Source organism: Pteropus alecto, unplaced genomic scaffold (assembly GCF_000325575.1).
Source record: "Pteropus alecto unplaced genomic scaffold, ASM32557v1 scaffold79, whole genome shotgun sequence".
NCBI lineage: Eukaryota > Metazoa > Chordata > Mammalia > Chiroptera > Pteropodidae > Pteropus > Pteropus alecto.
In genome coordinates this window covers 6,547,182-6,570,197 of record NW_006494612.1, presented here as the reverse complement: position 1 = coordinate 6,570,197, position 23,016 = coordinate 6,547,182, and the positions used below count along the sequence as shown (strand labels likewise).

Below are 23,016 nucleotides of genomic sequence, written 5' to 3'. Positions count from 1 at the left end.
GTTGGTATCTATCTGCTCAGGGATAACTGCTGTTATGGTAATACACTTCTCACATTTAAGCCAGTCTGTCACATGTGTATTTAAAAGTTCTTTCTCTGTCATTTTTTGAGTTACTAGTATGAACACAGGTCTTGTGTAAATCAGACCTAAGGAGATTGTGAATGAGATAGAATGCCCTTTTGTTAGGAATTTACAATCTAGAAGTTGCAGAATGACAAATTTGCATAAATATAAGTGATAAAACCAGTTAAAAGGTTCAACTTTGCAATATATTGGACTATATAAAAACTTGCAAGGTATTCAGAACTGGACACGACTCTACCCTGCCCACCCCTACCTGCCCTTCCTGGTTCTGTTTCTTGGCCTTCTCTCTTTTCTTCCTTTGGAGACACATGGCAGACTCCCAGCTGAGGCCCAGGGCATTTCCTTACTCTTCATGAAAAAATGTGAATCTATACTATTTTATATGGGAATTTTTTATGATTCCCTCTCCTTTCTAGAGTTCTTGTAACACATGGGGGATAAATTTAATAAACAAATAGCTTCTCTGGCTCTCTCTTTTGTGAGCCGATTAGGATAGTCTATAGGTAATACTTCATTTCAGTCTTTAAGATTTACAGTATGAATACTGTCCTATCCCCCTTTTTATACTTAGTCATTCCACCGAGGAAGTGCTGTCTCAGGTTTCTTGGGTGTATTAGCTTCTCCGTAACCCAGTTTGGTTGCTTGTCTTTCCCAGCCAAAACAATATAAGCAACAGATTGAGCAGAAGCAGACATGAGAACCCAGTTTTCCTTTATTAAGCCAGACATTAGAGAGCGATTTACAAAAATATAAAACAATTTCTGTCTTCACACTAATTTTTCTTTTGGAAAACAAAATATATTTCTGTTATCATATAATAGGTTTATTATTCTTAATGAATGAAAATCTCCAACATTTATTTTTTATCTCTTATGAGATGAAAATTTTGATTTGCATTCTTATATTGTCCATGTTCCTGCTTAAGCATCCCTCTACTTTCTTCAACATACAGATTATAGTTATAATTATCTGATATCTTTGCTAACTAATTCTAATATCTATCATTTCTTGGCCTGTTTCTATTGCTACTTTTCCCTCTCATTATGGGTCATATTTTCCTGTATCTTTTCATGCCTGATACTTTCTTATTGAATGCCAGACATTGAATTTTACCTTGTTCTGTTCTGCATATTTTTGTATTTCTGGAAATATTTCTAAGTTTTATTCTGAGACACTGTTATTTGGAAATTGTTTGACACTTTTAGTGCTTATTTTTATTCTTGGTAAGGTGGGAACAGACCAAATTTTATTTAGGGCTAATTTTGCTCCACTGCTGAGGCAATAACCTTATAATCTTTCTGATATCTTGTAAAGTATGAGGTTTTTTTCCTTTCTGAATGAAACATTATTCCTGCCACTCTCTGAACCCCTGGGATTGTTCTTTGTTCCGTTCAGTTCATTCTTTTCCTACGTTGGGTAGATTCTTCGCAAGCACGTACTGATACTGCTCCCCCTTTGAGGAGGATCCTCTGCGGATCTACACGTGTTCGCTCTCTACAGTTCTCTTCTCTCTGCTGCTCTATCGGGCAAATTCTAGCAAGCCTGACCTCCCAGTTTCCTCAGTCCGGGACATTGCTGGTTTCCATCTGGGTTCCTTCTCCCGCTGTTCTCTGGAAACGCTAAGCTGGGAGCTGTTGGAGGGTGGCTCACTTTGTGTAGGAGAATAATTCCCTTCTCTTGGGGATTGATTATTCTCCTATACCAGCCATTGTCCAATGTCTGAAAACCATTGTTTCATATATTTCTGGGTTTTTTTTTTTTTCTTTTTAATCATTTCACACGGAGGGTAAATGTGTTCTCTGTTACTCCATCTAGACTGGGAGCCCTGTCTATTCATTTTTTAAAGATTCAGCTCAAGTATTAACTCCTCTCCAAAATGTTTCATAATCCATTTTCTAGTCAGGAATCATTTAGTTGCAAAAAACAGAAGCTCTTTCAGAGAAGCTCTAATAAAAAGGAGATTTATTATTATAATGCAGAGAAATCTCTCAGATCTTCATTGCATGGTATAAACAAATCTGGCTTCTCTTCTCTCCTGCACACCTTGGCAGAGTTCTTTCCACTTGCCAAGGTATTAACTCTGACCTTAACATGACATTTCAGCTCCACTCCTTACTATGTTATCAGGTTACCTATTTACATGAATGGCTCCAAGGAGCCAGAAAAATTAATATTAATCTTGGGTAAGCAGAGTTTAATAGTGACATGACCATGATTAATATAATTAATTTTTTTTAATTAACAAATTTTCTAAATAAGTGTTTTATGTGAGAAATACCAACCTGTAAATTCTAAGTAGGAAGTTAAAGTCTCAGATCATACTCAGAAAACACAATGTTTATGTCAAAGTAGCTCAGACATTTTGCTTATTTTTTAATTATTAAATAATATTCATCTATAAACATTTACAGGTCATATATTAGGTACCAGACACTGTCCAACATACTAGTGGTACAAAGGAGCTTATACTCTAGAAAAGGGCTTGACAGACTATAGCCCCGAGAGCCAAATCCAGCTCTGCCACCTGTTTTTGTAACAAAGGTTTTATTGGATCACAGCCCCTCTCATTCATTTATGTATTATCTATAGCTGTTTTCATGCTTCAACAGGATATAAGTTCCAACAAAGACTCTGGCCTACAAAGTCTAAAAATTTACTATTTGTCCTATTACAGAAAAACTTTGCTAATCCTTGGCATAGGGTGATTTTATATATTTTTTAATATAAAAAGTTTGAGTTCTTTTTACAGTGTTAAGACTTTAATTAGGTCTTAGACTTTGACCAAAATTAATATTTAGAAAGAGATTAAATTACTCTTCTAAAGTTCTCATATTAAAAGTTCTTGGTTTCATTCATTAAGACCATAGGATTGTTTTGTTTCTTAATTCTGTTTGGGTTTGAAATATCTCACGAGGGTAACTGGGTTTACTGGTGATTCAGATATACGTGATGTGGTATTTGGCAAGAGGCTAAAGGCCAACTGTTGCAACTACCCACATAACAATGTTTCGTAAACCATTAAGTGTTTTCTGTAATTTTAGGAATAAAAACATTTTTTTTTTCACTGTAGCATGTTAAAACAGAAAGTAATGTGCTTTGAGATGGTAGGAATAGTTGAAAATTCACTTGTTTTCAAATGTAAAAATTAAACACAAAAGCTTAGGAAATACCATCTGAGTCTAAAGGTGCTTCTGAGGTTAGTAATCAGTATATAGTTGCAGTGTTCATGACTGTCATTAGTTAAGGCAAAGAAGTCTTATACAGATTTGCATGAAGATATTCACCCTCCAGGTCTCTACTACTATGAAAAGAATAGATCTGTTATTTATTTTTAGTATGTACCTATCTCTTTTAAATGTCATTACCACTAATCTGAATATCAAATGCTAGATTCTCCTACAGTTCCACAGTAGGAGATTCCCACCAAAGAGAATCTAAGGAAGAAAAAGCAGAGCCCCTGTGACTAAGGGAGTTGTATTTTTTTTTATAACTAAGATAACCATTCCAGTGCTAGCATAATTATTAATAGTGTCCTTCATTCTCAAAAATCCTAATTTGGACGACATATTATATGGTCACCCTATTTATCTGTAATCATGTTGACCATTGAGTAGCTGAATCTGCTTTAAAATTTAGCGTTTAAGCAACTTCAGCATTTATTCTGATTCAAAATCTCAGAGTGAGTGGTGGATTGATGGCTGCAAGAGAGCACATTTGTTAAAGTGAAATTTAACTCGTACACAGACTCATCTGATATTAAGAACCTAGATCATGTGTGTCTTTATGGCTCAAAATCCTTTGAATCCCCACTGCTAACAATTAACTTTTTGTCTGATGTTCAGGGACTTTCCTCAGCCTCTGTCCAATCTTCTAGGCTCTCCTTTTCCCATTTTTCTCTTTACATGAGCCCTATATTTCAACCCCACTTATATACTTGGATTTTTCTGAATGTATTCTTATATTTTCTCTAATACCATACCTTTCTTATATTGTTACCTCCATTTTTTCCCTTCTCTATCATTTTTAGTCTGGTGTTCCTATCTTTGCTTCTAAAATTGCTACCCATTCTTTAAAGTCCAGTGCATATATCATTTCCATTAAGCTTTTTTTTTTTTTTGCCATATAAAAAATTTCTAATTTCTCTTCTGTCTAGGCTCCCTAAGCATTTTGTTTCCATCTCTGTTTTATCTAATAATGTAACTTAATGCCCCAACCTCATTCCCAGGTCTGTAAAGGCAGAAGAAGACTTTATGTAATTCATTTTAACGTCCACATTACCTTTACAAAGCCTTTTATTTACTAGGTGTTTAGTAAAAATGTATGGGCAATTTTTGGCATAGTCCCTTAATTTAGAACTAGGCAAGAAAATATTTTAGAAAGAGATTTTCTTTGTATGCTTTGTAAGGGTAACTTTAATATGTTGATTTTCTAAATTTATTTAATTTATTTTATTTAATTCTTTTCTTTGTTTTATCTGTGTTCTTGTTAACACTTTTTTCTTCAGATAGAAGAATATTCTCATTGGCATTTTAACTAGGACGAAAAGTTTCTATTTTTTCTTTTTTCCAAGGCAGTTTGCCATGTTCCAAGAGCTTCTTAACATTCTTTTGCCATTGCCATCTTATTCAGTTAATTCCTGAAGATGAGATGATCTGTTTCTTGACAATCTAAGTTAGTTCTCTGGGTTAGTCATTGCCTTCCATAAATCTCCCTCACTTTAGCCACACTATGTTTCTAAGGAAGAAGTAGGAAGAAAAGTATTAAGTTCTCTTTCCAAGTTGAGGAAAGTATACTTTAAACAAATTAACCTACTTCATAAAATTTTTCTAGAGACAAAAAGGAAAAGTAAGCAGATGACATTATAGCCCTGGCATTTTTTTTTTCTTTTAAGTAAGTCTAATTTCACTAGACTTGGATTAGGGGAAGCCTGCAGCTAGCTCCTTAGGCATGTTACCTTAGCTATGTCAAAATTCCTTGTTTGGGGTGAAAGCAGATGTTCACAGGAATTTTCAGAACCTAAGACCAAAATGTGAAGCCAATCTAAACAACTGTCTTTGCCATAGCTGTTAATCATCAAGCTATCACTTGTCCTTGATTTGGTGACTGGCATTTGGGAAATTCTGTTTTAGAATTCTATTCAGTGCTTTGATCACATCTTAAACTCTTATTATTCTTCACTCAAAATAATGATTGGCATTTTATTTCACATAAATTATGAGCTAAGGATGTGGCTTGTAAATGGAATAGGATAAATCAGTTGGTCTCATACACCTCATTTGTATTATAGACTTAAGTTTGTGGGTCATCATGTATGTGATTAAGTCTAAAGTTAATCTGTTCTCATTTTCGGAGATTTAAGATTATAACACCAAGTCTATACCACTCCCACCCCTGATTTATTATGGGAACATTTGAAATTGATATAGAATCCTCAGGTGCTCAGCAAGTACACTTTATGTTTCGCTATGTTCTTACAAGATAAATTTCATTTTGGAATATCCGAGAGCTCTGGAAATCTATTAGAGAGGAACCTTACAGTGGGACTTATATCAAATATAATAAACCCATAGATTGGTTCATAGCCTCTGAGAAAGAGATATCAAATTCTCCCAGTTACTTCAACTTCAGGTAATTCATCTAAATTTGGCCAAGAGGCCGGTTACATATGTTTGGGATGGTGGCAGGACAATCCAACCAAATGGCAATCTCACTCTTGGTGTTTCTCTACTTTTGGCCCTTCAGTCTATGGTAATGACTTAGAGTCACCTTGAATGGTGCCACCATAGACCTTCATCAAGGGAGGAAAGTAGTAATATTTGATAGTATAGAAAACTTCTCATCCTTAGATCAGGCTAAATTACAGTCTAACAGTGAACTTAAAGGTCATGGGTTGAAGAAGAACTGCCTTTCATGTTTTAAGGAGAGATAGGTTGATAGACTTTCTAAATAGGAGATTAGAAATGGATGATTTGGCAGACTTAAGAAGAGCCTCAGAAGCCTAAAAGTGGTCTCGAAATGCTGAAAATAGGAGAGTACTCCTTAGCGGTTTATAAGATTGAACAGGAGAAATTCGGGAACATATGAATTATTTTCATTTAAGACAGAATATAGGGTAAATGTTTAGGAGATATTTGAGAAACCCAAGCAAATTTGGAATCAGCATGGGCAGAAGCAAGGATTAGGAAGGAGTATGGATAATGAAAGAAATGTCAATGTTAACTGTACAGATCTTCTTAGTGATTTTTAAATGTTTGCATTTGATTTGACGACCTTTTAATTTTGGATTTTGTTCTATTAAGAAGTCATTGGAAAGTATCATAGTGATGAGTTTTTAAAATCTGTGATTATAAATAGGTACTTTCTTAAAAATCACTAACTTAATTTGATAAAAAAGATATCCCTGGAAGGTTTTGTTTGTTTGTGTGTTTGTTCATTTAGCTTTTTTGAAGTGGTACTTTGGTAGAATGAAAAGAACACCAGACTAAGAATTGAGAGCTTAGAGTGCTTCTGGTTCTGAGGTCCTTGGAATTCTTCTCATTCATTTGACTGTGTGATTTTAGGTACTCTGAATCTTTTCTCTTATATGTAAAATGGGTAAGCAAACTATAATATATCCATACAAGGAGTTACTATGGATCAATAAAAAGGAATGAACTGCAGTGCATGTGATGTATGGGTAAACATTAATATATCACTGTGCTAGGGAAAAGAATTCAGGCGCAAGAGAATATGTACAGCGTGATTCCATTTTTATGAAGTGCTAGACAAAACTATCATGACAAATCAGGATGATGATTGCCCTGGAAGAGGTGGAGATTGACTGAAAAGCAGTACAAGGGATTTTTATGTTTCTCAGCTCTGTGTGCTTAGAAGTTCTAGAAGTAATGACACCTCCATAATGACACCCCACTTTGTGTCCAGATCTTGATTTCTAAATAACATTCTCGACTAAAAGAACCAAGACTTCCTTCAGAGATAGCTGATACTATGGCAGGGGCAGAGAAAGTACAAGATGAGCCTGGAATATCTTATCATTCTAAAAATAAGAAAATGTTCAAAGAATAATGGGAACATAACAAAAGGACACAGGAGTTCTTGTTTCTACTCAGACATGAAAAAAATTGGAAGTTCTCATTCATAATAAGAACAAAGTTGAATAAACTAAAAATCAATAACTCTTCTTGGATCCGTCAGAGAATTGAGGTCACAGAGTAAACCATTGTCCCTAAACCGGAGGGATAGGTGTATACAGAGAATCACAGTTTACAGGAGCAGAAGCTGGTGGAGCTAGCAGTTGGTAGGAAAACTTAAACTGTAACTGAACTCCTCCTAGAAGCTGAGTGTGGATTAGCATGAGAGTTAAAAACTTGCAGAATTCCAGTCTTCGGAGGGGCTCTCACACTTTCGTGAGTTTCTCCTCCATAACCTCTACCAAATTCTCACTGTGACGATTGCTGGGGGGCGGACGGGGATCTTCTCCTGCTTCCAGTAGAGAGAGAGGAATAGTAACCATTTTGAAATGTGCTTAGAACATTCTATTCTCTGCCTGCCCACAGGAGAAACTACCAGAGCCTAACTAACTTAGGGAAAGGGAATATCCAGCTCTAGCGCCCTCTAGCCTAGCTGTCTCATCTAAGGGGCAGGGATGAGAGGATACTGAGAGGCACTTGTGAAGACCAGAACCCAGGGATACAGGCCCATTGAGAGCTCCAGACCTAATCATAAGATTATAGAACTTTCCACCGCGCCCCACCCCCAACAATTTACCACCACATTAGTAAGGCTCCTGTATAATAATAGGATTACAGACCAAAGAACTTCAGGGCTTGACCTCTAAATTTAAGAAGTCTCTAGAGAAACCCAAAGATATCAGGAAAGACAAAAATAAGAATATTAGAGGAAATTTTAGCCCCTGACACCTATAGCTTCAGTAAATACAGCCTAACTCCTGGTCAGATATGGCAGAGATTTTGGAATTGTCAGACCCATGAATTTAAAATAACTGATTAATATGCCGAGGGCTCTAATAGAAAAAGCAGATAACATGCAAGAACAGATGTAAGCAGAAAGATTGAAATTCTAAGAAAATATTAAAAGGAAATATTAGAAATCAGAAGTACTATAACATGAAGAATGCCTTGGGCTTATCAGAAGAAGAAAAGGAACAAAAGAAATATTTAAGTAATAATATCTAAAAATTTTCCCGAATCAGTGGCAGATACCAAACTACTGATCCAGGAAGCTCAGAGGACACTAAATAAAATAAATACCAAACCTACATCTCTAGGCATATCATATTCAATACAGAAAACCAAAGACAAAGAGAAATTCTTGAAAGAAGCCAGAGGGTTAAAAAAAATAATCCTTACCTATACAGGAAGAAGGTTAAGGATTACATTGGACTTCTTTTTATAAACCATGCAAACAAGAAGAAAGTGGAGTAAAATGTTTTACATTGCTAGAAAAAGAATCACCAACCTCAAATTCTGTATACTTTGAATTTATCCTTCAAAAGTGAAAGAAAAATAAAAACTTTCTCAGATAAATAAAAATTGAAATCTGTTGCTAGTAAGAAATGTTATGTCACCAGAAGTTCTTCAGAGAAAAGGAAAATGGATATTAGTCAGAAACTGAGATCTGCATAAAGAGAGGAAGAAAGGATCTACATTAGAGAAAGAATGGCTTAAAGGTAAAATAAAACCTTTTGTTTTCTTGTAGTTAATTGCTGTAATAATTTAAGTAATAATGGAAACTGGAAGGTTATAATTTATGGATAAGTGAAATGAATAATAGTGATATTATAAAGGACAAGAGGGAAGAATTTGGAATTATAAGGTACCTGTACTGCCCGTGAAGTGCAGCATAGTGTTATTTGACAGTGGACATAGATTAGACATAAATGTAGACTGCAGACTCTAGAGCAACCACTGAAAGATTTCGATCCACTGACTTGTGGTTTGCATTGTTTTTGATGGGTTTGGCAATATGTTTCTGCCCAAAACTTTGTACATACTTTTAATTTTCATGATTTATCACTGCCCTATTCAGGCCCCCATGTAACCAGTTGTATGCTTAGTGGAACTACTGGCCATATCAGTCTGGTACTCTAAGTGATTAAACATAGTCCTAAAAAAACTTTAATTCATATATAAAAATTGTAGGCTTTTTGTAAGGGAGGGGGTGGAGAGCCAGGAGTCTGTGCTGCTTCTACCTTTTGGCAGGGCAGATATTAAATACAGTTTAGTAATTTAGGTTTATTGTCATTAGCTTTTATTGTCTGAAGAAACCTTTTTACATTAACAGTTTCTTAATCTTTAATATCTTTATCTCTTTCGATAATGATTACTGTAAAGCATCTTGTAATTTGACAAAGTATCTTAATGTGACTCAGAGTTTAAAATACTATACTTAGTGCATCATTAAATGGAAATAAAAATATATAAGTGGTTTTAGTGGCTACTGTTTATGTTTCTCTATTAATACATAATTTATTTCTATTATACAAATCCAGTAATTTATTTTAATGAATACATCGACTCTACTGGTATATTCAAAATTAGATGTTCTCATTAGAGACCTCCAAAGGAAACAGTATAGATAGGTTAACAAATTATATAACAGCTTTATTGAGACATAGTTCACATACCATACAGTTTATGTATTTATATATGTAAAGTGTGCAATTCCGTGATTTTTAGTATATTTATAGAGTTGTGCAACCACCACCACAGTCAATCTTAGAACATTTTTAGCACTCTAAAAAGAAATGCCATATCCAGTAGCAGTTACTGCCCATTCCACCCAACACCATTAGCTCTTAAAACCACTAATAACCTTTGTGTCCCTATAAACTTACTTATTTTGGACATTTCACATAAACAGAATCATTTAATGTGTGATCTTTTGTGACAGGTTTCTTTAACTTAGTATTATGTTTCCAAGGTTCATGCATGTTGTAGCATGTATCAGCACTTCATTCCTTTTTATGGCAGAATAAATATTCCTTTGTATGGATGTTCCATGTTATATTTATCCATTCATCAGTTGATGGACATTTGGGTAAATACCATCTTTTGTTTGTTATGAATGATGCTGCTTTGAACATTCATGTATAGGTTTTTGTGGGAAAATATATTTTCATTTGTTTTGGGCATGTATCTAGGAATAGAATTGTTGCTCATACGATACTCTTTTTAGCCTTTTGAGAAACTGCCAGACTGTTTTACAAAGCACGTATACCATTTAACATTCTCACCAGCAATGTACGAGGTTTCTAGTTTCTCTACAATACTTGTCATTGTCTGATTTTTTTCATTATAGCCATTCTAGTGGGTGTGAAGTGGTATTTCATTATGGTTTTTAATTGTATTTCACTGATAGCTACTGATATTAAGCATTTTTCATATACTTACTGGCCATTTGTATATATTCTTGGAGAAATGTCTATTTAAATTCCTTCCTGTTTTAAAATTGGGTATTTGTCTTTTTATTATTGTGAAAATAATAAAAAGTTGTAAGAGTTGCTTATTCTAGATACAAGTCCCTTATCAAATATGATTTCTAAATAGTTTCTCTTATTCTGTGGGTTGTCTTTTTACCTTCTTGTGGATAGGTAAAATTTTAGTGTTCAACTACCAGAAAGTATGGTTGAACAATTTACTAGATTTGCATAATCTAATTACCTATATAACATTTTATATGTGTGTTTTTGAAAAAAAATTCAAGCATTTATGTACAAATTTGGACAGTAAATTTATCTTGATTAGCTATTACTTGTATTGCTTTAAATCATCTGAGGTGAATTTTCACATTGTAATCAGGTTATTAATTTTACTTCGAGACCTTGGATTACTTGAAATACCACAAAGATTAATATGTTAGACCATTTCTGGCTAAAACATCTGAAACTAAATAATATTTGTTTTAAAAAATGGAAGAAATTTTTTTTTAGCTAAGGTTAATAAACACTACTATTTTTATGACATTTAGTCTGAAAGGTGTATTTTTTTTTTTTAATATTCTGGCTTGAAACCACTGTTAGCAGTTTAATTTTTTAAGGCTAGGCTTTTTAGAAAAATATGGTATACCATGGTGTGTGGGCCTTTAAGCGGTACCCAACTGAGGTTCAGAGTCACTGTGAAAGTCAAGGTAATTACTGATTTCCTTTCTATAATAATAATTGCAAACTAAATTACATACGAACTTTGGATACATCATTTCATCAGATTCTTGACATATTCATCATAAAAGAATTTTCATGTTATATTTTGCTGTTTATTTTACTGTTGTTTAATATGGAAAGTTGGTGCTTAATTCAGTCCTGTTAGTCTCCTTGCAAATAGGAGAAGATATGAAGGTATTAATTATAAATATCTCATTAGCATTTGTAAAAATATTGTTAGGAGAAAGTAAAATAAAAGCAGTCAGATTTTTTACTAGACTCAGTTGAAAGCCCTCTTAGTTACTCAGTATGAAAAAGGCATCTCGTATCAGTTTTCCAACAATAAATTCTTAATTCCTTGATAATCAACAATGAGCATTTTACAATTTAATTCAGTTATGACACTAACTACTCAAAGTTAGTGCAGACCCCACAGGGTAAGGGATCAGTCCCACAAAACTACCTTCACTTCAGATGCCAGCTGCATGGGGTCCCCAGGGTACCTGCACTTCTGTCCCACCAAATATAAATGTAGGAATTCCTACAACCCTTCTCCCTCACCAGGTTTTATAAATTGCTAAAACATAGAACTCAAGAAAGTGCTATAGGTTTATTAAAAAGGATACAAATGAACAGTCAGATAAAGAGACATGTAGGTTCAGAAGGGTCCTGAGCCCAGATGTCTCTTCCTGTGGAGTCATGATGCACCATCTTCTTGATACATCATTATGTGCACCAACCAGGAATTTTCCCAAATCCTCACTGTTAAAGAGTTTTTATTGAAGTTTCATTACAGTGGCATTATTATTATTAAATAATTGGCCGTTAGTGATTGAACTAAATCATAAGACCCTCTTCCTTCCCTGGAGGTGAGGTTGGAGGCAATGGAATTGAAAGTTCCAACCCCCTAATCATATGGTTGATTCCTCTGGCAATCAGCCCCCATTCCAAAGCTGCCTAAAGGTCCCACCAAGAGTCACTGTAAATTCAGGTATGGTCGAAAGGGGTTTGTTATAAATAATGAAAAATACTCCTCTCAGAATATTCCAAGGGTTTTAGGAGCTCTGTGCCAGGAACTGGGAACAAAGACCAAATAAATATTTTTATTATATTTTTGTGTGTGTTGGAAAATATATGTATATATTTCTTTTTTATTATATTACATGTGTTTATCCAACATGTATCAAACACCCACTCTATTTCAGGCTCTCTGCTAGGCATTGAGAATAGGAAGAATAAGAAGACATGATATATGTGTTCAAGCTCACATTGCGGGTGTGAAGTCTAAGACAGTAAGTTGCAACTTACATGGGGGTTAGGTTCTGAAGTGAAGGTATGAAGTTAAAACCTCATTGGCAGAATTTCCCTTGATAGTATCTTAAATTGCACAGTGTCTTTCAATAAGTCTAACAGGTTAGTTTTCCTCAGGTGCAGACATAACCACTGTTTCCTCAGTGGAGCTCTAGTTGAAATAGTTGGCGCACAGTCAGGGCCATATTTTATGAAAACTATGAACTGTATCTTTTAAAGTGTAGGATCACACTTAGTTCCCTCCCTCAGTAGGAGACACTTTCACTGTTAGAGGCACAAAGAAGCTGGGACTAACTAAAGAACAACAGATTTATAAACCCTACCTCATAACACTAGAGCATAAATTTATTAACTGGACACACTGGCACCATTTAATTGTGTTCTCATTCATTCATTCTTTCTTTGTCTCTCTTCCTGTGTCTCTTCCCATTCCCATCAATCCCTTCCTACCCAGTAAATAAAATGCACATATGATGTGATTCTACTGTGTATAAACATATATATAGTATAACATAATGTGATAAGTACCATAATAGATTTATACAGGTGCTGTGAAGACATAAATGAGGAAACGAGTTTTAAACTTACTTCTGTAGATTAAAGATGTATATAGTTGAATTAGCAAGTGAGCTGGTCCTTTAAGAATGCGATACAGTTACAGTGTTTTCCATTTAAATACGAATTATGTCTTTTCTTCAAAAAATTCTCTTACATCAATCTTTTTTCTATTTCCTCATTGATGATTCTTCTGGTTATAGAGTATATTAATTAATTCAGCGAAGTCTGTTGAACACATCTGAGGCAATGCGCTGAGGCAAAGGAATCTAATCCCCAGAATTTTTTTTGGCTTGTGATGTTTCTGTAAATTCTCATTTGTATAGTACCTGCAATTGTACTGGTGAATGTGAAAATGGGAAAATTGATTTTCCTCATTCAGTATAGAGCTTTAGGCTAAGACATAAAGTGTCCGTCAGCCCCCTATACAGTTCTATATAGTTTTACATCCGCCATTTTGCTATTTGTTATCTGTATGTCTTATACTTTTTTGTTGCTCTAGTCTTCCACTACAACTTTCTTTTATACTAAATAGATTTTTAGTATATCATTTTAATTCTATTGTCTCATATAATTTTTTAGTTATTTGCAGTTGCTCTGTAGATTACACTTAACATTTTAATTTAAAACAGTATAGTTTGTATTAATAACAATTTAATTTTAATAGCATATAAAAACTTTGCTCCAATATAAACCCATCTTTATTTTAAGCCTATGAACACACTTAAAACTTTTATGCACTTGTCCTATAAATGACATAGGAGAAGAAAGAGTTAAAAACAAAAATACATTTCTTTTATCTTTTGTATTTACTTATGTATTTTCCTTTATTGGTGCTTTTTTATTGCTTAGTGTAGATTTGAGTTACTGTCTATTGTCTTTTCATTTGAGCCTGGAATTAAATATCCTTTAGTATTTCTTGTAGAACAGGTCTGCTAGTGACAGATTTTCTCAATTTTATTTATCTGGGAATGTCTTCCTTCTTCCCACCTCATCCAGCTCTCTTTTGTTTTTGAAGGACAGGTTTGCTAGGTATGAAATTCTTGCTTGACAGTCTTTTTCTTTCATCGCTTTAAGTATATATTCCCACTGTCTTCTGGCCTAATGAGAAGTCAGCTATTTAATTTATTGAGAAAACTTTGCTCACCATGAATTACTTTTGCAATTCAAGATTTTCTCTTTGTCTTTTGATAGTTTAGCTGTGGTTTGTATAGGTGTGATACTCTTCAAGTTTTATCTACTTGGAAATTGTTAAACTGCTTACATATGCAGATTAATGTTTTTCGTCAAATTTGGGAAGTTTTTGGCCATTTTAAAAAGTATTCTTTCTACTCCTTTTGCTCTGCTTCCATCTGAGACTCACATTATGTATATGTTGTTATGCTTGATGGACTCCCACAGATCTCTGAGGCTCTGTTAATTTTTCTTTATTCTTATGGTTCCTCAGATTGGAGAATCTCAACTTATCTGTCATCATATTCAGATTCTATCTTCTGCCAGTTCAAATTGGGTGTTGACTCTCTCTAATAAAATTTTCGTTTTAGTTATTGAGCTTTTTAATTCCAGAATTTCTATTTGATTCTTTTTATTAAAAATCTCTTCATTTTTATTTTTTATTAGGTAAGGCATGATTCTCAGACTTTCCTTTAATTCTTTAGACATGATTTCCTTTAGTTCCTTAAAATATTTATAATACATGTTTAAGATCTTTGTCTAGTAAGACAAATGTCTGGACTTCTTCATGGACAGTTTCTGTTGACTTTTTTCCTATGTATGGACCATGCTTCCCTGTATGTCTTAGAATTTTTTTGTTGGACACTAGATATTTTATTTTATTTTTTTAAATTTTTAATTGTTTATTGGGGTAACATTGGTTAATACGATTATATAATTTTCAGGTGTACATTATCATTTGACATCTGTATATATTCGATGTATCTGGGGCTGTTTTTCTTTTTATTTATTTATTTATTTTCAAATTAATTACTTAATTTTTTATGGTGATATTGGTTAACATAATCCAATAAGTTTCAGCTGTGCGCTTTGACAGTAAGGCATACATATAGTTACACTGTGTGTTCACCTCCCACGGTTAGATTTCTTTCTGTCACCACATATTTGACCCCCTTTACTCCATCTACCTCCCCCCTCCTCCCCCACCCTAGTAGTAACCACTAGTCTGTAGTCCTCTGGTAACCACTAGCCTATAGTCCATGTCCATTAGTCTCTGTTGGACATTAGATATTTTAAATAATGTGACAGGAAAATCATATTCCTCCCTACCCCCAGGATTTGTTTTTGCTCTGTCGATATTGCTGTTTGTTGCTTTAGTGTCTTTTCTAGGCTAATTCTGTACAGTCTGTATTCTTTGAAGTCTCTGCTTAGTTGTCAGTTAATGATTGGCCAGAGATTTCTTTAAATGCCTTAACCAATAGATCTCCTTCCAGCTCTTGCTGAAAGACTCTGTGTTTGTGTTAGAGTTGAGCCTCAAGGTCAGCTAGAAGTGAAAGATTAGGACCTTCTCAGGTCTTCCTGAGCATGCATACAGCTCCAAACATGTATATAGCCTTCCAAATTCTCAGGACTATGTCAGAACTTTGCAAAGCCCCTTATGGACATTTCATTCTTCAGTTTTTCCTTCTAAGTTTTTTGGTCAGCCCTTTGTTAGCCACTACTGGTAAAACTCCTCAGGCAACTGTGATGTTAAACAATGGCTGCTATCTGTTTTCACAAATGCTGTGGATAGGACTGTACACATAGAATGAGCTCTGAGTCTGATCAAATAAAGACAAGCCCTGAGAAGAGTTTTTCGGCGAACTGCCAGGCAGGTTAAAGTGACAGTTTTCTGAGGATGGGGATTTTGGAGAATGCCAAATCTATTTTGGCCTCTCCAACGCCTGCTTGGCTATTGGTTTTTACTGCTACTTGTTACAAGGCTTTGGTTTTCAAGGCTTCCCTGGAGCTGAGGAGTGGGGAAGGTTGGACTGTGGAAAGTTAAAACACCACAAAGCTTGCTCTTCTTGCTAAGAGTCAACTAGTTTTTTCGAATAAACACTAAGATTGTCACAAGCCTTTAGTTAATTCCTAGAGTGCTGAAAAAGTTGATTTTCACAGTATTTGCCAGTGTTCTTGTTGCTTTTATGGAGGAGCGGATTTATACTTTTATCTGTGTCCTGCTTCCAGTCTCTGATCCAGCCCCTTATTACTTGCTTTTTTTCTCTTACTCATTTCTACTGAACCCTTGAAATTCTGGTTCCATGACTGACATACTTATATGCTCAATTATTCACTGACTATTACTTCCCTTTCCTGTCTGGCAGCCCTCTGAGGGGCTCATTCTCTCACATCCCATATAAATAACAATCCTCTATTCCTCCCCTAGATATTAGTATTTCTCGTTTCTAGCCTAGGCCCCTTCTCTTGTCTACCTTTTCTCCCTGAGCAGTCTTACTCAGTCGTTGCTCATACCTTCAGTCTTTCTAGCCTAGATCTCACTCTTTAGCTCCACCTCTGTGTACCTAATTGTGCTTCATAAATATCCATTTGGAAATTCTATAGATGTAAAATTGAAAACAGTTCAAAACAAATCAACCAACTCTTCTTTCTCTGTTTTCTTTGAATGTCGTTCCCACTCATCCAGTTACCTAACCGAAAATTTAGGCCATCTTTAATTTTTTTCTGCTTTATCCCCACATTCCAATTAGTTGCCTCTCTATTCTGTGCCCTAAATACTCAATATTTTCTCTATCTACTGACATCTCACCTGAATTACTCCAGCAGCCTCCTAAACAGGTCTTCCTGTTGTAGTTCTGTCCCCAGCTTCTCCACAGTGTGTCCACAAGGGAACTTTATAAAATGCAAATCCACATAGGTCACAGACTTTACACCGCCCCCCCACACACACACACACAGCCTTTTTCTCCATTGCACATCTTGCTCTATGCTAACTACATTTTTCCTGTTCAGAAACATGTTCTCTTTCGCTTTCAGGTTTCTGTGTATACTGCAGCATTCTTTCTCACTTTGCCCTTTTGTTGCTACTTCTGGGAAGCCTTCCTGTATTCTCACAAATCTTAATAGGATACTTCCAGATACAGAATTCCCTATTTGTTCATCTTTATCTGAGTAGAAAGTAAAGTCCATGAGAACAGGGACTATGCTTATGAGCAGCCTGTGGTCTAGCACCTAATAATGAGCTCCTACAAATTATTCAAGGAATTGAGAATTTGCCTACATTTATAAATGAAGGAACCAACCATCTTCAGCCCTGGAAATACAAAAATATATTAGACAAATGTATGAATAAAATAGATTGTTGAAACCTCTGGTGTTTGAAGAATATATTTCTGGTAGTGTGGAATTAGTTAAAGCCAATGATTCTAAATAAAATCCTGTTTACTTTAGTTGAAGGAATAAAATGGCATGAATAAATGACATTCCGAAGAATTATTTACAAATTAGAAAAAATGAAGATATAGCCATATGCCCTTTGTATAGTTAGTGATTGTTCTTAGTTCTTGTCTTCAAATCTCTAGGTCATTTAGAAGTAGGTAATTTCTTCCTTCCTGCCTTTCTCTTATACAAATTGCGTAATATTTAGGAAATTTTATATGCAAAAAAGAAAGAAATCACCCGTTATCTGCTTTAATGTATTATAGTTTTATAACTGAAATAAACATGAATGTCACCTGAAATAAATATATCATAAACATCCCTTCATGCTAGGAAAATACCTCAATACCACCTGTTGCTTAGATCGGCAAACTTTTTCTGTAAAGAGCCACATACTATACATTTTAGGCTTTCAAGGCTATAAGGTCTCAGTTTCATCTATTCAACTCTGCCTGTAGCAGAAGCATCCACAAGACCATTCCAAATGGGCATGGTGCATTCTAATAAAAGTTTATTTACAAAAACAGGCAGCAAGTAGGATTTGGTGTAAGAGCCATAAATCTATTCTATGGTACTGATACTGTAGCTAATCCTCTATTTTTGGAAATTTATATTGTCTTCAGTTTTTTCACCACTTAGTAATACTATCTTGGTATCTTAATATCTCAGTCTTCATGTATATTCTTAATTTTTTGTTTAGAATAAATTCTGAAAGTGTAATTTCTAGGGCTAAGAGTACATCTTTAAGGCTTTCTTTTTTAAAAAATAGGTGATATAATATTTGCTTTCTATTTGTGGCTATGAGGAGTTTTGTTTGGTTCAAAGTAATATAAAACTTAAGATATTCTAGAAAGAAGAAAATATGAAAAATTCCATAAATACAAAATTTCCTGATTGTATTCCAAGTTTTTTGTTTAATAACTCTGTAGAGTTTTATTTAAAATCTTGTATAGATTGAGTTTGAGATTTGGGGGAGGGGTTCGCAAATTATAAAATAAGCATGTCTTATTCAGTCTCCTAACATACTCTTAGGCCATATGATTTTGATTGCAGGTACCAATCAATCAGCTTGTTTTAAAAAAGAAAAAAGAAGACGACGTTAAATTCTTAAAGTCTGGAAGATAAATCTAATCAATTAGAGCTAGAATTGGCAAACTGCTGTGGACCAAATCCCTCCCATTGTCTGTTTTTGTAAATGAAATTTTTTTTAGAACACAGTCATGCCCATTTCACTTAAGTACTGCTTTGGTTGCTTTCAGGCTACAACAGCAATTTAGTTGTATCAGAGACAGTGTGGCCCATAAAGACTAAAATATTTGCTACCTGCCACTTTACAGAAAAATATTTGCAGACCCCAGAATTAAAGTAATGGTATGTGTTAGTTAGTCTATCTGTTTATTGAAAATGGATCTGCAAAAATACAGGTTAATTTTGCTACAAAGAAACTAATAATATTTTAAGTGCATATTTTAATTAAGAGACCAAATCCAGGCACTTAAAATATAGAGAAAATGTAGGAAAATGACATAAGAAATGTTGGAATACAGAGGACTTAATGTTTAATGTAATTCTAAGTTCTGTGAAAGATTAGGTTGGTAGTACCCAAATACTGGCTGTTACAGAGGCACCTGCCCTAGTTATAGAAGCCCTACTTAAACACAGTTGGAAAGTAGCCAACTCCACAAAGTTTTGTCATGGTATCTTTAAAAACCAGCAGTTAGGCTATGACAAGTTTCCATGGAGCTTTCCTGAAACAATTTTTGTTGCAGTTTCTGAATTAGGCAACATCAGTTAAATTGGAAAATTCAAACTCTAAAAACTTTTTGGAACCTATATATATACGTTTAGTCTTCCAAAGACAATTTTATTCCTACTGGACTTGTTGCCTTAATTCAGTTTGACATGACAATAAGGGAGGATATTCAGAAAGTAATGATGTTTTCTTTCTTTGGATCTACATGTCACCTAGAAATAGCTAATATTCTAAATCCTTTAACAATCATAAGTCATCTAGAAATGTTTCAAAATGGCATAGCTTTCGCTAATTTTATAAAAACATTCTTTAAAAACCCTGAATGTTGAACTCCTTGGAGTATTGAGGAAAAGCCTCTGGACTCAAGTCACAAGTTCGTCTTAAATAGGCCACTAAACCTGAGTCCCTAATACTAATTACCCACCTCTGGACTTATTTTATGCAAGAGAAGCCACTAATTTAATACTAAGCCACTGATTTTAAGGCATTTTCTCAGAGCTGAACCGAATTCTAACTGATGGATAGTTGAGGTAGACTGTTTTATCTCCATGGGATTACACAGCTGCATCCCTCTGTTTTCAGATTTTTTTTATAGCTGTTCAAAGGCTTTCACGCCATTCTTTGCCCTTAAGTAATTACTCTGTTTTGCTGAGGGTTCGTTCATTCATTTAATAAATATTTATTTAACACATACTATGTGTGCTGGGTCCTTGGAATTATGATGATGATTTCAACACAGCACCAGCTCCCAAAGAATTTGCAATCAAATAGGAAAGTCAGATAAACAGGTATTTACAGTACAAAATAAGAATTAAGATTAAGGAATCCATCATTAACTTTTAAAAATTGAACCAGTATGGTTAAATAGAAAGCATTAGTTTTAGATTTTGTTAACAGTTTTCAAATCATGATTCATTACTTAATAGTTAGCTTTGGGAAAGTTAAACTCTGTAATACTTGCAAGGTTATTCTAAGTTTTAGAGATAGATGTATGTAGGGCACTTAGTTTAAATCATTTCCGATTTTTTCCTAAGTCATATACCATAAATTATTGCAGTTCCAAAGCTTATAAGTGGATAATTTTTCTGGCCCCTACTTCAGAGGAGATGTGAAAAATGGATATTTAAAAACTTTTATGAACTTTGTAAACATCCTCTCTATAAAGAAACTATTAGTAAAACTCAAATTTTATGATTGAGTCTTATGAAAATTTACCCAAATTTCCATTATTAATATATATGGACTGTAAAATTAATATTTTAGGAACTTATAATACTTCTTATAAATGTTGCTATACTAGTAATTCTGTAATTACTGATATTAGATTTATCAACCTAAAAGGAAATACTTCTCTGTCTCCCCAACTCCCTTACCCCATGGTTTAGCATGCCAGTTGCTTTTAACCAAATTGTGGTTTATGTACAGAAGGGAAATGGTTATAACCTTTTTTCCTGAGATGTTTAAAAGCATTCAAGTAGATCATTAGTAAACTAATTATATTTTCTGAAGACTCGCTCACCACTATGATTTGAATTTTTTCTATTTGAAGAATTAAACTGTGTTTAGGAAATAGTACCATGTATTTAGAAATGAAACTAAATAGCCAAGAATTTTCTTTTAACTGAAAGTGTTTTTTTCATTCCTTTGATATTAAGTAGCATAACTGCTGCTAAAAATAGAAACTGAAATTGGTCTGATAGTAACACAATTGGTAATTCTTCAAGTGTGAAAGTTGATAGTTCACATCAGAATATTGCACTTATGAGGGTGCAAATTTTATTCTATTGTGTTACAGGTCTTTCCAATTTTGCTTATTTATGAAAAACTCTTGGCAGATTTGTTAACTCTGTTATAACGGTACCTTCAGAGTAAGACAGGGTGATTTTAGTCATTATAAAAAGTGTAAACACAAGTTACCACAGGAGCATAGAACTATTTTCAATACATTTTATATAAATCATTCTAAATTATAAATGGGAAATAGTAACCAAGCAAATAGTTCCTTTCCTACCAAAAGAAAAAGCCAAGTGAAATAGAGTAGGATAAGGGGTGGAGAAGAAGTCTGAGGATTGTGTTGGCAGGAGAGTACAGTAATAGTGAGTGACAGGATGAGAAAAATAGATGTGTTCTTCCATCACTGCTGCTCTCCTCTGTGTTTGAAATAGACAAATGGCATAGACCCAAGGGGAACTAGGGACAATGCTCAGAGGACAGGACAGTCCTGCCAGATTCATGAGAGTAATGGTGTTGTTACTTAACCTTGTCATGGATACATTACTGTTTCTGTGGCACTTCTTTTGTGGGTTCTTGCTCATGGAAGTTTCTTTATCATGGCTGTGCTGGATTGTGTGTTGGCAAGTCAGCACCATTTACCCCATCTGCACCTTGCCTGATATAATGGTTTCTTGGGAAGTGTGCATGCTTGTTTTTTCCCCTCTTGTGCCTCCGTGTCCCACTCCACCAAATGTGCAATTTAGATATCCAGAAGTCCATTACAGACAATTGATCTGTAGAGATTTTCTTTTGATTTGTGTTGGTGTTTTTTTTCCTAATAACAAAATTTCATTTTTACCCTTCCCACCCCAATAGCAAAATTGCACACACTGAAACTGCTTTTACCTTCTCCTTTCACCCAGAGCTGTCTCTGTTTTAGGGAACTCTCTTGTTTGAAAACTTTTATGCCAGGACAGACATTCACTGATTTATTTAGTAAACTTTCAGTGAATTTTTGTAAGCTTCCTAACACTGTGCTAAGTGAAATTATAGGGCAGTTCAGTGAAGTTCATAAAAGTTATAGATTGTAAGGGTGAAATATTCAAACGTATTTTCTCCAAAAGTATTTAAACCATACTATAATGCTTATATGTTTATAAAATGCTCCTAAATGTTATGAAATTTAGTTAATACAAGTGGCTTTAATAACTATGGGTTAATTTTCTTCAACCCTTACCTTAGATAAGCTGTTTAGCCGTTAGAACATTTAAATGACTTGCATTCTGAGCTTTGTAATGTTAAAATTTTTAAATGCATCTCAAGACTAAACTTTGTAATGTATTACATTTTAGGTCAGAAGACATGTCTTCATCTACATGGCATCTTTCCTTACCTCTATGTGCCATATGATGGTTATGGACAGCATCCAGAAAGCTATCTTTCTCAGATGGCATTCAGTATCGACAGAGCACTGAATGTGGCTTTAGGCAGTCCATCTTCCACTGCTCAGCACGTGTTCAAAGTGTCATTAGTATCAGGAATGTAAGTATATATCATCTTTTTAAATTTCTATTTGTATTTCCATTGCCGTTCTAATTAAAAGAAAACATTAGGGTCAAATATACTCTTCATTTTTCTTTTGCGTCTTGTCTGATAGAACTTTTTAAAGTTAATTTTTATTGCAGTGAAAGATAGATGGTTAATGGTGCTTTTTGTTTTAACCTTTCCCATTTCTTTGCTTTCTAGAACTGTAGAAATTCATGTAATTCATTCAACAAATATTTATTGAGCACCTTTTGTGTGTCAGGCAGTGTTCTACGCATTTGGGATATATTGGTGAAAAAAACAAAGATCCTTGCCCTCATGGAAGTTATATTCTAATAACAGGAAATGGAAAATAACAAGTAGATACAACATGAAATAAATTTATGACGAGATCGGACGCATTCAGGGTGTTATGGCTGTAGAATTAAATTTATTTATTTATTGCATGATAATTAGTGCTATAGAACAAAAGATGTACAGCAGTATGAGAAGGATCAGTAAG

At 34.3% G+C, this 23,016-nt stretch overlaps 1 protein-coding gene across 4 annotated transcripts in view; it reads left to right on the top strand.

Moving 5' to 3' along the window:
- Positions 1-23,016, top strand: part of REV3L (REV3 like, DNA directed polymerase zeta catalytic subunit) — a 138,056-nt gene that overhangs the window by 22,930 nt on the left and 92,110 nt on the right. For all 4 annotated transcript variants that reach the window (XM_006926076.2, XM_015600070.1, XM_015600069.2 and 1 more), the window contains one exon: positions 22,322-22,511. In XM_006926076.2, the coding sequence (XP_006926138.1) occupies positions 22,322-22,511 (190 nt within the window). The remainder of the gene's footprint in view (positions 1-22,321; positions 22,512-23,016) is intronic.